The sequence below is a fragment of the Pholcus phalangioides genome, unplaced genomic scaffold (genome assembly GCF_987345545.1).
Source record: "Pholcus phalangioides strain wild (caught in Gottingen) unplaced genomic scaffold, Ppha-v1.0 ptg000008l_1, whole genome shotgun sequence".
Lineage (NCBI taxonomy): Eukaryota > Metazoa > Arthropoda > Arachnida > Araneae > Pholcidae > Pholcus > Pholcus phalangioides.
The window spans coordinates 27228166-27244747 of record NW_028301601.1 but is presented as its reverse complement, the minus strand read 5'-3'; the positions used below and the strand labels follow the sequence as shown (position 1 = coordinate 27244747).

Below are 16582 nucleotides of genomic sequence, written 5' to 3'. Positions count from 1 at the left end.
TGCATACCTGTCGACGTGCCCACGAGTGTGGCCGGTTATTTTGATCGATTATTTGATAACGGAAGCCTGATGGCATCCATTATACGGGATATTTCCTTCAATAAAAACCCATGTGTCGTAAGATTTCAAATGTTATCAAATTATTTATCCTTGTTAAACAAGAGGAAAATTTAGTCAATTCTCGTAAAGAAAAGGAATAATTTTTCGAGCCGTTAAAGAAATAGCAAACGGAAAATTTCATACAAATTAAAGTATAACCACCTAAAGGCGAAATAATTAAAGCAATCATATTCCCCCCATGAGGAAATAAAAATTGACAACTTTTTAAAACAGTTTCCCCTACGAAGATCTCAGACCATAGATGCTGAAAAATCGAATTTCTTAGAAGTCCATAATTATAATTTTTTCATAAACATGTTTTGACAATAATCGAGAGTTTGAGACGTCACATTCTATTTTTTTTATATATTTCTTTAATAATTTTCATCGATATCAAACTGAATATTCCAGATATATATTCAACAACAACAATTATGCTGCCACCACAAAATAAAATAAAAAAATTAAGAAGGAAACCACACACATGTGGCAGAAAATTGCGATATCATTTATTTAAGCCTCAAGGCATCTTCTTACTCTTTAAGGGAAAGATACCGGTGTTTCTTCGTAGAGACTTCCCCATGTTAAAGGTCATGTTAATGGTCATGTATCAAACTAGAAGAAGCAGCATATAACTTTTTTTTTTATATCCGAACGAAAAAACTGGATAATTGCATGGACACCATCTGCATCATTATTGTTACTATCCCCACTTATTAATTGAATACAGTTCTAAGAGACAGAGAGATTAGTCTTGAAGGTGATATTGGATGGGAAAAAACCCGTCTTTTCTTTAAAACATTAAGAAAATGTCTGTATATATATATATATCTTCGGACGGATATGATTAGCAAGGTTATGTTAGGAACTAGTCTTCAACTTTCGATAAAAACGAGGAAAGATACCTAAATCACGATTGTTGCAAGACCGGGCCATTTCCATGTTGAGGAAGAAGACAATCAAGGTCTCAAATACGTCATTTACTAGAAAAAAATATACTGAATAATATAATCGATATACTTTCTCTTTTTTTTTCTGGTGCGAAGTTGACAGGTATTCTTTTCCACTTCCCAGTGTGGAATTCGGGATACCTCTTGACACACTGACTTTGTGACTCGCATACCGTGATGACAGCCCCGTGAAAGTGGTCGTCGCCGTGTTAGTAGTGTTGTGATAACTAACCTCCCAGTGCTGTAGGGACGTATTGTGTTGGTGTGAAGCAGTTTTATTATCGATAAGGAGTTATTTGAATTTTGGTTTTTTTTATTATTTTTGTGTTTCAGTGATGAATATGTCTGTGAGTACAGCCTGGGAGAGCTTCAATGACTATATGCATGGTGGAGGTGAGTGAAAAAAAAAAAAATCACTATTACATTTTCTAAATGTATACGAAATGAGAGTTTTAAATTAGTAATTAGTATCAAGTCTATACTACCTGGAATTGAACATTTCTTTTTCTGAAAAAAACTGAATGAATTTTATTAATAACTTTTCTAAATTAATTTTATAGTATGTATTGAAATGCTTATATTATGACGATAATCAAAGGACATGAGAAATGGATCGTTGTAGAGGAGATATCGTTATAAATCTATATGTATAAAATTGATTTTCTGTGTGTGCGTGTGCGTCTGTCTGTCTGTATGAGTGTGTATATAAGATAAAATATTTTTGGACTGGGTCAAAGTTCGGTTAGGATGTGTGTATGTTCTCAATACAAATCCACAATTTCCGTCACCGATCACTGTCAGATTTTGCATATATATATATTTATGTGAAGCAGGACCCGACTTGAACGATAAGCTATTTTGAAAGTACGCCAGAGCTGGGCAAATGCTCGAAATCGGAGACAAAAAGTGTCGGACAACAGTGGTTTTCGAGTCTCAGCACTACTTTTTGGAATGTTTACTTTGGTTAACGGGATTCCCTAGTAAAGCGTTTCAGACACGTTTACTCATTTACAATGGTTTGCCACTTTTTCAATGCTCTCAGTATATGGAGAAAACCCGGGCAGCGCCGAGTATTTTCGCTAGTGGAATATACATAGTGTCCCGCTATCGACTAATGGTTTTAAATATGGAATAGCAAGAATATGGTGAAAGATATCAAGGTGATTATCGTTATAGAGGTATCCTTTTTTTACGATTTCGTATTTTCACTGTATTACGCAGTAAAATTAATTTACCCTTCAAGCACTTTGTGATCCAAATATACTTTCATACATGCGAGTGATTCCTTTAAATGACATTTAATCTATTGGGAAAGTTAAATTTGTTTTAATTATTAACCCTCCAAGAGACATTGACAAGATATCTTGCCTCGTAAAAGCCTTTCATTTTAGCCCAGATCTGTTGTAAAGTTGGTTTCTCGATGGAACCCTTTTTCCCCCACCTCTTACTTTGCACCGGCTGCAAATTAAAGGAATGACTACCGCTTAAAGTGACATTTTACGGGGAGCTTAGTGAGTTTTACTATGTTAAGAAAATTTTCACGCACACACGCATACACACAAATCGTATGTCTCTTCCAAATTTCTCCAGAGCACTGCTCTGTGGAACTCAGAGGGTTTAGCCCGAGCATTTTTGCCATTTTGCAATTGGAAAATGTTTCAAATATTTGTATACGTCATGGGGAAATATTTATTCGAAGTCAATGAAACCGTTTTTCTAACCACCAACTGTTCTATGAGGGCTCAAAATGTTCAAAACCTCTGCATTACGGGAGTCTCCTACCTTTTAACATGGTTGAAAGCCTCAAAAAGTGTGCTCTTGCATGTATATATAGGGTCGGGCTCAAATATTGTCCACTTAAGCCATTATTTTAATTACAGGACTAATTCAGTCAGGTCAATTTGTGTAAAAATTATTCTATTCTATTGCTGTTGACCAGGGGTAGCCAACAGCTGGCCCGTGAGGTGATTTTGTGCGGCCGCTACAAGGTATAAGTACCGTGAAAAAATTAAATTTGTGATCATTATTTGAACTATCTGTTCCAACAGCAGATTTCTTGATTAACAAACTTCTTATTTCTAGTGACGAAATTAATTTAATAAATAATTACTTCAATTAATAATGGAGCAGCTTATACACGGAAGTTTCACTACTGATGTGGTCCGTGACGCTATAGCTGACCATTATGTTGGCAGATGAACAGAAAGAATTTTTCCACCTCTGGTCTAGACTTATCTAAAAATAAACTGAATTACAACTCCAACAGAGATCATTAGTACAATCAAAAATTTGTGACCTCTGAATTTTGCCTATTAAAAAAACTGTTCCTAATATCACCTATGCCAAAAATGGAATGAAATAAAGTTTAATTTATGTTATGATTATACTTGATTAAAACATGAAAATTAAGACACAACAAAATCAAAAGTAATGCAAGACGGTTTTTTTTTGTACTTTTATGAATATAATTAACGTACCCTTTCAACACTTTTCCTAAATACATAGAAAAAATAGGATCATTCTACACAAACATAACGTTTTGTTTTCTTCACTTTCCTCTTACCGCATTTTTCGTGGGACATATCAAACATTTTAAACATGATTCTCCATGACAATCGTTTGAGCGAAGTCCTACACAAACTGAGCATTGGGTATCATCCTCGCCACAACTGCTGTCATTGTCGTCAGTTGACACATACGGAGGTTCTTTCATGAAGAGATCCTTTTTCCTTACGTTTTACCGATTTGAGTTTTTTCGGAACTCGTTCCTTTACAGATTTACCCGATGTTTTTTGCCAGTGTGTTGCCAGAAGTTAACGAACATTGAAGTGGTAGTGCTTTTCCCTTTTTTTTCTTTTCCAGAGACAAGTCAGGGTATGTGTTGAAAAAAAAGGGAGGCATTTCCTACCTGAGCTTTTTTTTCTTCAGAAAATGGGTGGCGTAAATTATTTCTAATGGCAAGTTTAAATTCCATCCTTTTTACATCCTTTGTCCTGAGTCCATAATAAGTTTTATCCATTGGTAAATAATACTCAACAAATTGGTCTTCCACATAAGAAGATAAAAAGAACTTCGTCCTAGTGGCACATCAAGTAATTTTTGAAGTTCATCTTCAGGTTTTTTTACGTAATCTTTTAATGTAGATCCAGGTACTTGAAAAGCTTCCGATGCTTTTAATATACTTTATATAGTCCCATCTCTTTCATTTTAATCTTTTTCCTCGTCTTTCTATGTGACATCTGAAAAAAAAAATCTACTTCGCAAGTGTTCGTAATATCGCCTATATGGTGATAATGGGAACAACCTAACTCTCAAACATGGCGGCCGCCACCCTCGGAATCGGATCGTAAACCAAGAAACAAACTACACCAAAATGTAGCCTGTTATGGGCGCTCTCACTGTCTCAAACGATGTAACGCCACCACTTGAACTTTATTGATTGTGCTCTCTAAAAGTAATAAAACGTGTTTATTAATTCATCGTACGCGAAAATAAGGAAAAATTCCCAGAGAAAAGGAAAAAAAAAAACAACACAGGCGCGTCTAGTTTCCACAAACAACGACTGAAAGGGAAAGCTTCGTAGTTCCGGTGGTGGCCATCAGCTAAAAGCATTAATCAAGAAGAAACCGTGATAGGCGGTATTAGGAACGTAGACGAACGAATGAATGAACGCCAGAACTCTGTCACTGGACTTACCCCGTCACCGAGATCTCTTCCAGCTTCGTTGCAGACCCTGGAACACTTTATTTTGTGTCAAAAAGGAAAAAATAAATAACATACAAAATTTTTACAACATATTTTCCCCGGGTACTGTCGCGATTAACAGATTTTGTGGTGATTACAGACGAGATGGGGTTGGAAGTTGGAGAAAAGTTTCGGAATTTCGTTAGACCAGTGAATTCACAACGTGGGCTTTAACGCCCCGTGGGGGGCGGTAGAAGCTACGGATATAACATAGGATTTTAACATAGATTACGTTGGCAGCGATGGGAGAAAAAAATTTCTGAAGAAAAGGGCGATGGGACAAAAAAGGTTGGGAAACTATGTGTTAGACGGATCAATGTACACATATTAGGATGGAGGTATATTTTAAAAGCAATTGGAGGGGGCCCCATGCCACCTCATCTATTGTCTTACACTTGCCATATTATAAAAAAAACAAAAACGAGCGAACGAACGAAATGATAATTTTTAGAAACGTAGGCGATAATTGGGCCCCCCTAACCCAAGTAAAAAACTATTGTTTGGTTTCTGTTTTAACTCAAGTTCGTTACACATACCGGGTGTTGCCCTGAAGTGGCAACAGACTCAGAAGAGATGATAGTAGGCATCAAGAGGAACAAAAATTGTCATAGAGCATGCTATCGCAAACCACGTTTAGTCGGTGATAATCGCAAAAATACTTCCGAACGGTGTGACATCGAGTGGGACAAAAAGTCCAATAATACGTAGAAAAAACATTCATTTGGCAGCTTGATTACAACGCACCCTGTGGTGGTGTACAAAATGAAGTACAATAATATAAGTACAAAATCTCCTGTAATCATTTCTCGTCGTCTATTTTCCTGATATCGAACTGCGCTAACTGTATCGTAATCATGCTGTCACTTAAATGGTTTTTGTACTTATTTATTTCATTTTTTTGTGATTATTTTATTGTATTTTGTACACCACAGGCTGTGTTGTAATCACACGCTGTGAAATAAATGTTTTTTCTATTTATTATTGGCCTTTTTGTCCCATTCGACACCACATCCTCCTCATAAGTATTTTTGCGATTTTCACCGACTAAACGTGGTTTGCGATACCATGTTCCATGGCAATTTTTGTTCCTCTTGATGCCTAATATCATACCCTCTGAATTTGTTGCTACTTCAAAACAACGCTCTATATATTCGATCGCATGCGCTATGCTATGCTTTGCCTACATAATAATGCTATATATACTCATTTGTTTTATACATTTGCAATCATCGAGGAGAAAAAAATTATATTAATACCTTGAGCGTATGATAAAATTGCATAATATAAAAAAACAAATCAAAATGGAGGAAACTTTCTAGTCCATGAAATGAAGCAAAATATTCGGCAGCTATTCATAAATATACCATTTATTGAAAAAATAATGCTATTTTATATTAAGCTTTTTTCTTCAATTTTAAAATTTTGCAATATCCGTTTTTTACCTTAATATTTGAAAATTTTCAAAAACAACAAAAAAAAACATTAGAAATATGTGAATAATTGTGTTGACGGCATAGCATATACAATTTTTAATATTCTTACTAAAGATAGTTTTTCAAGCTTTTTGAACGTGTTGAAAGGTACGAGACCCCTTCGAATGTTCAGAGCCAAACAAAGAATTATCTGCCACAAACTTGTGCTAATAATAATTATAACTATTGATAACGAAACCCAAGAGTGGGGGAAATGTGTCAAGTCATTATTTTTTTTTTGATGATTTGGCTTTGAACTTTGTTAAACTATAAAAATTCATAATTTACGTTTATTAAGTAGGCACAATTTGTTTGATTTAATTTTTTTGCAATCGACCGTAACGCGAACAATTTCAAGAGCACTCAGAGTTACTCAGATAATTATACTTGTTCTCATATATTATCAGACTTGTTTAGTTTACCGGTGTCCCAAACTAAGAGCGGGATCACTCTTATCACAGGCCTCGTTTGTCTACTAAACCACACAAGCACCTCGTCCATATTCCCCTGTGGAACTTCTAACGAATTAATACATGTTGGAATGTGTGTGTATGTATTGTGAACCTTACGTGAAGTTTTGTTTCTGTGTAATGCTTGCAATGTGTAGTGCTGCCATCTGCCATCACCTTTTATCACTATGACTGAAGTGTAATGATTGAATAATTTTATCGTTTTGTAGGCCTGTTGCTCCCTGTGGAGAGACTTTTTAACGGGGAGATCGGCCTCGTTTGTCTGTGGTAATAGAAAGAAGTCGGTCGGAATCTCATCCGGTAGCAGAATGAATGAGATACGATCTCAGGCATCTTCAACTTGTTGCTCACTCGCACCACAATGTTTCCTGAATCACCGTCAGTGCTCTATGCACATGCCCAATTTTGTACTTGCGAGCATTCAATCAACGTCCCGAAAAAACGCCTCGTACAAATATCATTCAAGGATAAAAAGTATCCTGAATTCATGCATTCGTATGTCAAACTTGTCGTAATGCTCTATTTTGGATGATGGGTACAGGAGGTGCTCGCAACTAGAAAAGGTTGAAAATCTCTGCAATAGGATCATCATCTTAAATTTTACCAAGAACTGTCAAACAAGTAGATGACCACAAGATCTGGTGCATTGGGAAAAGAAACAAATTTCGACAAAGCGCATGCGGGGCTTAAAATTTTCCGTAAACTGTATTTTTTTTCCGAAAAAATTTCCCAAACTTTTTGATAAAGTTCACTATTATATAGTCTATGTAAAGTCTGTTCAAATGACGATCTGTTTGCTAAATTTGTTGAATTGCTTTTTTTTCATCTATTGGGACATATACTGCCTGAAAACAAAGGGTGATTTAAATTGTTTGTCCATACGACTATCTCTGCAACCATTGACTTAACAAGTATTCTTCCAATTACAAAAACGGTTTCAAAAGACAGTTTCTTAAAACGTCGTATTTTTTGGTGTTAAAAAAACTTTTCATGCAGTCCCCGTGAGTTAAAACGTCCAATATATGATATGCAGAACCGGCTCTAAAGCGTGATTCAAAACTCAACGTGTAAACTTTTAGGGGAAGTAGAAAACACAAAAACAAAACAGAATCACATAGCAATGTATGATCTTGAGAACCACACACACACACACACACTCCCACGTTAACATTCCAGCAGGAACCTCCAACGTATAGGAAGCATGTAGGAAAGCCGTGAAACCTCCCACGGATGCCAAGAGTACCCCATCAGGCGCAAAAACCCAACCCATTCTTCCATCGCATCCGCCACAAAGCCCACCCGAAATGTACGAGAAGAGCAAGAAGTTCCAGATGTATAACAATTACGGCGATAGCTGTAGGTGCTGGACCTGCATCCCGCAGACCCTCTCCGGAACAAAAGAACATACATCAATACACAAAACAATATGGGAACATGGACAGACAGCACCTTGGACGACGCAATATCACGATACTCTAGAGCAGCGGTTCTCAACCGGTGCACCGGAGCCCGGGCTCCGTGTGCACTTCCCAGGGGCTCCGCGGTGACTCAAGGAAAATAAATATGTAAATTTGACAGATAAATAAAAAAAGAAACCTACGGAGTTCCGCCATAAAAATTATACACAGAAAAGGCTCCTCGAGTCAAATAGAGCTCCGATGTAGAAATTATGTACCGAAAAGGGCTCCGCGAGTCAAAAAAGGGTGAGAACCGCTGGTCTAGATGGTAATCGAACATGATCCATTGAGAGGGAATGGCATTTAAATTGATTTTACAAAATTCATAAATTATTAATAGTAATTAGCGTGGTGCACCGTATTGTGGCTCGAACCGTATTGAACAGGCATAAATTTTGTCACACTTTTAAAGCGCTTCATCATTTCTTTATCAAATATACGTTGCAATTCGATAACTTTGATCATTTTTCGAATTTTTTATTGCTATTTTTGTTTAATTAATATAACTTAATAAAAGTAAAGGAATCAAGTACTGGAAATCCATGAGCCCCACAAGAGGGGGCTGACAGGCAGGATCGTCTTAGGAGCATCATGGGCCCCGAGCCAAGGAATTTTTTGGAGGACATACCTGAAAAATTCTCGAAAAATTCAACTACGTCCCGTTTTTCTGAGGTACCTCTTCTCTTGAGGCCCTTCGGACACGGCCCGGGGTGGGGGAAGCATGCGTTAAGACGGCACTGCCTAAGGTTCTCACCAGGCGTCCTCTTTTTTCAGTTTTGAATCTGGTGACCCTATCTGAAGACCACTTAATCCGTATTTTCACCTATTTGTTCGATCATCCGTATTGTCCGAATGTTTTTGTGGGAAGAAATTATTACTTTATCAAAATTTTCGTCTCGTAAAAAAATTTTACGCCAAAAAATAACAAAAAGAACTCTCTCTCTCTCTCTCTCTTTTCGTCATCGCACGAGTTGCCTGAAATTTCGAGATTAGATGGCAGCACCAACAGTATATAAATCAAGCCTCCATCGATACTGGAGAGTCCGCCTTGGCAGTGCTGAGAACATGAAAAAATAATTTCAGCATCGATGAGATAATTCCAAAATTAATGAAAGAGATAATTTCAGCATTAATGAAGGAAAATATTCCATAGTTAATGTAAGAGATCATTTCAGCATTAATGAAATATTCCAGAGTTAATGTAAGAGATAATTTCAGCATTGATAAAAGTATTAATGAATAATAAAATGTATGAAAGATAACTCCAGAGTGAAGGAAAGAGATAACTCCAAAATTAATGAAAAAGAGATAATTCCAAAATTAATGAAAAAGAGATAATTCCAAAATTAATGAAAAAGAGATAATTCCAAATTTAATGAAAGAGACAATTCCAGAATTAATGAGATATAATTTCGGAATCAATGAAAGAAATAATTCCAATATTAATAAAAAATAATTTCAGAATGAATGAAAGAAAAAATCCAGAATTGATGAAAGCAATTACTCCAGAAGTAATGAAAGAAATAATAATTAATAAAGGAAATAATTCCAGAATTAATGAATGAAAATTCAAGAAATAATGAAGGAAAAAATTCCAGAATTAATGGAGGAAAATTCAAGAATTGATGAAAGAAATGATTGCGGTATTAATGAAATAAATAACTTAATCTTTTTTCACCTTTAGATGAGTTCTTCTCTATATCCTTTTTTTTAATCTTTAAAACCCAATATTTAGAGACCGAACTGTACATTTCTATGTGCAAATCTCCTGGCGGGAACTTTGTTTCCGCCGAGTCACGCCTCACATTTGATGTCGCTGCAGTCGCGGAGCATGGAAGCTCCCTCCAGTAATATAAGCTCGATGCAAGCTTCGGAATCGTCTGCTTCTCTCCAGGTTACTTGTTTTGGACGTCTCCTTGTGTCCTGAGAAAATTACTGAGCTGAAAGTTTGAACTCCCAGTTCTGTTTGTGAGCTTAGCATATAGGGAAACGAACAAACCGTCTGTCGTCTGCTCATTAAGAGGTTCTTCGTTTTGGACGTCTCCTTATGCTCAGAAAAAATAGCCGAACTTTCAGTTTGAATTTTCAGTTCAGTTTATGAGCTTTGTTTATGAGGAACCAAGCGGAATAAAGAATGTGTTTTTTTTACTTTGAACTTCATTATCACCACACGAATCACTTTTAAATTTGAGACTAGATGGCAGCACATTACTATGAAGTGGAGTGTGGAAAAATTCACTTTTTTCGATCTTACCTGTCTTCTGCTTGTGTGGAGGTCATTTGTTTTGGGATTTCGGTCATTTGTCTCCTTGGGTCTTGAAAAAATTACTGAACTGGAAGTTTGATCTTTCAGGTCAGTTTATAAGGAACAAAGCTGAATGAAGAATTTAGTTTTTCATACATTTTTTTGTGGTGATCACCACAAAAGGCACTTCAGATTTTCAAAGTACCAACAATATTTTTAAAAATGAATGTCTCAAAGTATTCTAGAGCAGCGGTTCTCAACCGGTGCTCCATGTGCACTTCCCAGGGTCTCCGCGGCCACTCGAGAATAATAAAATAAATCAATAAACAAACAAAAAAGAGGCCTATAGGGTACCGCCATATAAATGATATACTCAAAAGGGCTCTTCAAGTTAAACAGGGCTCCGCCAGAGAAATTGAAAGGGCTCCGCGAGTCAGAAAAGGTTGAGAACCGCTGCTCTAGAGAAATAGCATTACGAAAAGAATAACAAAGAAAAAAAAATTGTACAAATTAAATTAGGGTAAGTATAAAAGATTACTGCAGTATATACACAATAAGAAAATAAAATGCTTATTTGAGGGTGAAACAAAATAAAAGCGTAAGAAAGTTAGATGACGAAAAGTAAAACAGGTATGAGATAATATGGCGAAAAATGAGAGTGCTTGCCGCCTAAGGAAAGCAGAGCGCATCAAAGATAAAGCGTAGGCATACATTAGCTTAGTTTCGCCTCAATTTATAGGATTCAACATCTATATAAAATACTAAAGAACATATCACAGCACAGAAAGTAAAACTTCAGTCAGGAATTCAAGAATATCTTCAAATACACCGTATGCAGAAGAAGATGCTGGTACTGGTGCCCCAATGCTCGATTCATTCACTCCAGTATGCCGTAAATCTGGCACGGAGGGTGAGTTGCACACACTCTAATAGGTCTTCAACCAGACACCAGAGGGTAATCTCGAAAGTCATTGAGTCTGTCCAAGAGGGGATTCGGGCAACACTGACAGCGTGTTCTGATGGATTTGCATTATAAAGGAGGCGTGTATCAGTTACGCTCATAATCAAAAATAGACAGGAATGTATTACCGGAAACCTCAACCTGATCAGCTGAACATTTGATCATTTTTAACGCACCACGGTCATTATCTGCACACGAGGGCTAATTACACCGGGACCTACAATTTATTGCCGATTCCGAACGGCAGGCTGGTTTTTTATACTCATCGAGAGATTGGTGTGCTAACCCCTCGATGGGGAACTCCCTGCGGTAGCAATTTTTTGCTGCGGTCAAGTCACTGTTTTTTTGTTGTACCTCTGTGTCAGGAACGTTTTTGACAAGGATGAACAGGGTATCGAACTCGCGACTCCTCTAAACATCCTTTGGTACTTTAGGCGAGTATCTTATCGACGGGGCTACCGCGCCCCCAAACCTGAAATCTGATCAGCTGGAGGATAAACGAAGATGCAGAAATAAGCCAATAATGGGTGGGGGGAAACTATTTAACAACACTTTATATACACGAGGACAGTACATGTACAGGTTAAGTTTCGCAAAAAGTGCCCAAAGTTCTTACCATCCACAGTCATGCACGCTTCACAATGGCGACGCATTGAATGTCGAACCCTTTCAAAAATACCCGGCATTTAGCGGACGTTTTCAACTGTGACGGAGATTCTTGCGACGGCGTCGGTGTCAGAGTCAACGCGCATATCATAGACCATGGCTTTCATCTGTACTGTCCTCATGTAAAAGTATCGCTAAATAAAAGTTTTTTTTCCACCCATTATTGGCTTGTCATTTCTGCATCTTCGTTTATCCTCCAGATGATCAGGTTGGGGTTTCTGCCTATGTTTATACCGTTTTGTTTTAATTAGATTATATTATTTTGTAGTGAAAATAGTAAGGCTGTTCATTGCTTACTGCGTCGGGCACTTTTTATTTTCATAAGGACAAAATTAAAAAAAAAATTATTATTCAACCTTTTGTGAGGACCAAGAAGTTGAAAAAAAAGGTTTTATAAATGTCTCTTCGGCAGATATAATCGAATGCAGTAAAAGATGTTGGTTTCAGTTTCAAATCACTGGACATATGAGAAATGCTAGTGATAAGGTGTTATTCTTTAACTTTTCACACCAGTGTAGCCAAAAGCGTTGCATATAAACGAGTGTGGCAGATGAGTGAGTGTTGCATAAACGAGTGTCTATACTGAAGTTATGATCGTTTTTGTGGCATAACCGCTCACGAGGGTAAATTAGACCGGGATATATTATTTCTCCATAAATCTCTCCGGGGGTTGGTGTACTAGCCCCTCGATGGTGGAATTTTTGCGGCAGAAGTTTATTCTGCAGTCATGTTATCGCTCCGCTTCCATTATACCCCCTTCACATTAATTACATTTCTTAAAAAAATCCCATTTTGTCCACCACATGACAATTGAATATATTTTGTGGCAGTATAACTCACCTCTTATACGTAAATATTATTCAATTTTAAAGAGTCCTTAAAATGTTAATTCTTTTATGAATGGATGCAAATTTCGTAACTCTCGGTGTCTACACATAGTGACGTATTCACGAGGGAGGGGAGGTTGGCGATCTGTAACCCTGGGCGGCCATTTCGGATGTCGGAAAATTTGAGTAATGGGGGGGGGGGGGTCAAGAAAACTTGTAAAATGAGAGACGAGAGGAAAAATTTATTTAGCCCACTGTGGGGTGGTAAAAAACAGAAATCCGCCTCTGAATAGAGAGGGAAAGACTAAACCAGTGAGTAATCAAATGAGTGACCAAGACAGTTTACAAAAATGTGAGTGAACAACTTCGATGAGTGTCTAAAAGAATGACAAAGAGTACGTGAGCATGAGAAGGACCAAACGTGTGACGTAGAGAGGACCAGATCAGTAAACGACCAAACGGGAGACCTAGAGCGTGCGCAATATTCGTATATCATTCAGGCCGCAAAACCATAAATCCGCCTTAGTCTACAGAGCATTATTAGATCGCTGTTATACTTGATTGTTCTTAAATTTCAGTCTTCAAAATATTAATGTTTTTATGAATGAACACCAATTTCATAACTCGGTGTGCACAGAGCATTATTAGATAAAAAGATAATAATTATTATATATTTCTGAACTTTGATAATGACATCAGCTATCACTGATCAAGATGTTACAACATTCTGTATATTCATGTGAATTTTTTTTTTTCACACTAATGGGCATCTCATTATTTTTTATTGTTCAAGCAAACGATTAACTTATGATCAACCTTCAAAATCCAGTTACGTAACGTAAAAAGACTATTCATAGTTCCTCAAATGGCGTCGAATTACTTTTCTTTCTGTTGTTTTTGTTCTCTTCTTTTTATCTGATTGTCTTTATTTTATCTTTTAATATAAGTTTATAATTCTTTAGTAATATAAAGCGAAATTTATGATGTTTTGATTCCTGCTCATGAGAGACAACCTGCATCAATTTCCACGAGAAGCATTTTCAGCTATTGTGGAAGCGCCATCTAGTGTTGTTTAAATAAATAGAAAGTTTTCACTCATGGATCTGAATTTCTACAAAATCACCGCAATTTTTGATCGCGTGTTGAAAATTAAATTTTTTTCTTGAATAATTTTTTAGCATTTCATTCATCAAGAAAATTTTTTAAAGGATTTAATTGAATAAAATTTACTTTTATATAAATTATACGAAGAATAATTTGACGTATACTGACTCTCTGAGTACAGCATGGGCTGTAAATTTTATTATCTTTTATTGACACGCCTCTTATACACTTACACTCACACACTCAACTATCACATACAAACAGCTTTTTAACTTCTTCATCCAGCTCGTACGGAGCAGCATCAAACAGGGAAGCTTATGGGAGTCTTAAAGACTCGGTACGCCCTGAGAAAATGTATCTACCTCAGTCAGTCTAGCTTCTGTCAAAAGCCGTTAATATTTTGAGTTGGGTGAGTGGGTCTATGTGGCCCACCAAACGTTCCGAAATAGTAATAAAATTATTATTTAATGAAAGAAGTTATTTTTGAATAGCGCAAATTAATATTTAAAGAAAGAAATGAATTTTTATAGAATTTAAATGTGAAAATTCAAATTTTATTAGAGATTCCTGGTCTAAATAAGGATAGATCCGAGGATAAATCAATCTTTGCTTACTGATGCGGCTTGTTCAGGAAAGAGTAGTTACCGAGTTACGATTGAAATTCGCGAGTTCGAAAAATCCCGTGTTCAAAAGACATGCATTTCCAATTACACTTTAAGAATATCTTTACCGGGAATCGCAACAAATCTAAAGTCCATGAAGAAAACTCATAAGAGTGTCTATTTTGACTCTAACGTAACCTTTAAATGTAAGTTGTTGTGACTGCCAAAAGATTGCAAGTTTTCCCAGGCAAGCCACGGTAGTCATGCTTCAGAATTATGAGTAGATAGATGAAAAAAAGCTCGCAACCCCAGACTGATGCAAAGCAAAACTTCCGTTACCTCAAAAGAAGCAGAGTTGTGTCGCAAAAGTTAGCGGAGATTTATAGTGGTGGCTCCCTTGCCCCATGCTTGCAAGTATCGAATCACTCGCGTCGTTCTCTCCATGAAGGCAGCGATAAACTTGATGCAACACACAAGCCATTTGAGTAAAATGTATAGCTAAACCCAATGATTAGAAAGAAAAATTGCACGTACGCCCAGTGGCACATAAGGGCCGGAGACCGCAGCCTGGGATTTCGAAAGAAGTTTAGGAAAGACTTGTGGGCAAGAAAGAAGAAGAAGCTGGCATGTTGAAGTGGGAAAGATTTGAGAATGGTCTAAATACACAATGTATACAAATTACATATATACAGCGCCTCGACTGTGACGGGAAACGAAGAAACAAAACCTCCGTCCACAGTGCTAACAATTTTGTTTCCCTTTCTTTTTACGGAATATACACACACAGAGTCTCCACTGCGATGGGAATAATGAAACAGAGCTTCCGTTGACAGTGCTGGACATTCACATTTGAATTACAAAATTATGAGTATAACTCTTAACTCACTCACCAGTGAGTGAAGATATTTCTAACAAGTGCCCTAAAATTCACCAAAAAGGCAAAATTTATATTCAAACAGCAGTACCAAACTCTTATTATTTTTATTTACTCAAAAATGGGCAACGGAAAGATATCCCCCAGAGATTATTTGAACTTTATAGTGCGAAATTCAGTTTTCATGTTGATCAACAGAGGGTGATTACCAATTTCTGATAACCAAAACGTCGAGGTAAGAAGTATCAAAGTCAGTACTAACTACTATATTAACATAAAACGCTTGAATATGGTGATTTAAAGGCAAAATAATTTAGAGATAATGAATGTTAAAACGATAAACCACCTACGAATTAAAGCAAATTCCCTATGGAAGGCCACCGTCTCGATCCCACGATGAAAAATCTCTAACAACTGTCACAAATGTTTCATTGCATTGTGACCCCATCCGTGACAGATGTCAAACCAAACCAAAAGATCAACCATGGCCCTCCGGTCTGTCCCCAAGGGGAGATCTGAGCTGGCTACCCCAATAGTTGTGAGTCATAGTGGAAACACTGGCATGAACAATTCCACCAAGACCAGTTACGAACACGACGACGAACCAGCAATATATTTATAATAAGGGTTATACCGATTGAAAAAAAATATATATATGTAGTGTGGCAATTCGAGAGAATTCATATGATGAGAAATCAAAGGGGGGATAATTAAAAAAAGGAACAGTAAAAATGAACAAAACTATGACGCGACAATTCCAGGAATCTTGCTGATGTTCCATGCACCCAAATCAATTACATCATCAGTAACGGAAACGGCTGGGAACATCATTCTCCGTGACAGAAGCGAAATCAAAATAACTCATCGTGAAGACAGCATTACATTCTACAAAATAACTACATGATAACAGGAATCGTTAGAAATATCATCCGTGACAAAATAAAATCTGTGATCGTTGTCACTACTACCTGTTCTGGTAGTGTGATATTTGTCAGAGATTTGTTCACATATCGGCAGCATTTCGATCACCGCGAAATCAGTTAAGCGCATAAAGAAACTATGCAACATCTGAGTACACAAACGTAGAAAGAAGGTAGTAGACGATGCACGT

At 36.8% G+C, this 16582-nt stretch overlaps 1 protein-coding gene across 2 annotated transcripts in view; it reads left to right on the top strand.

Annotated features, from left to right (window-relative positions):
* LOC149084132 (very long chain fatty acid elongase 7-like) overlaps positions 1 to 16582 on the top strand; it is an 80444-nt gene that overhangs the window by 46992 nt on the left and 16870 nt on the right. Inside the window, exons 1-2 of one of the 2 annotated variants that reach the window (XM_089234477.1) lie at positions 747 to 1063; positions 1383 to 1442. In XM_089234477.1, coding sequence (XP_089090603.1) covers positions 1385 to 1442 — 58 coding nt within the window. In that variant the 5' untranslated portion in view covers positions 747 to 1063; positions 1383 to 1384. Of the gene's footprint in view, positions 1 to 746; positions 1064 to 1382; positions 1443 to 16582 lie in introns of those variants that run through there. The other variant, XM_089234476.1, reaches the window with a different exon arrangement.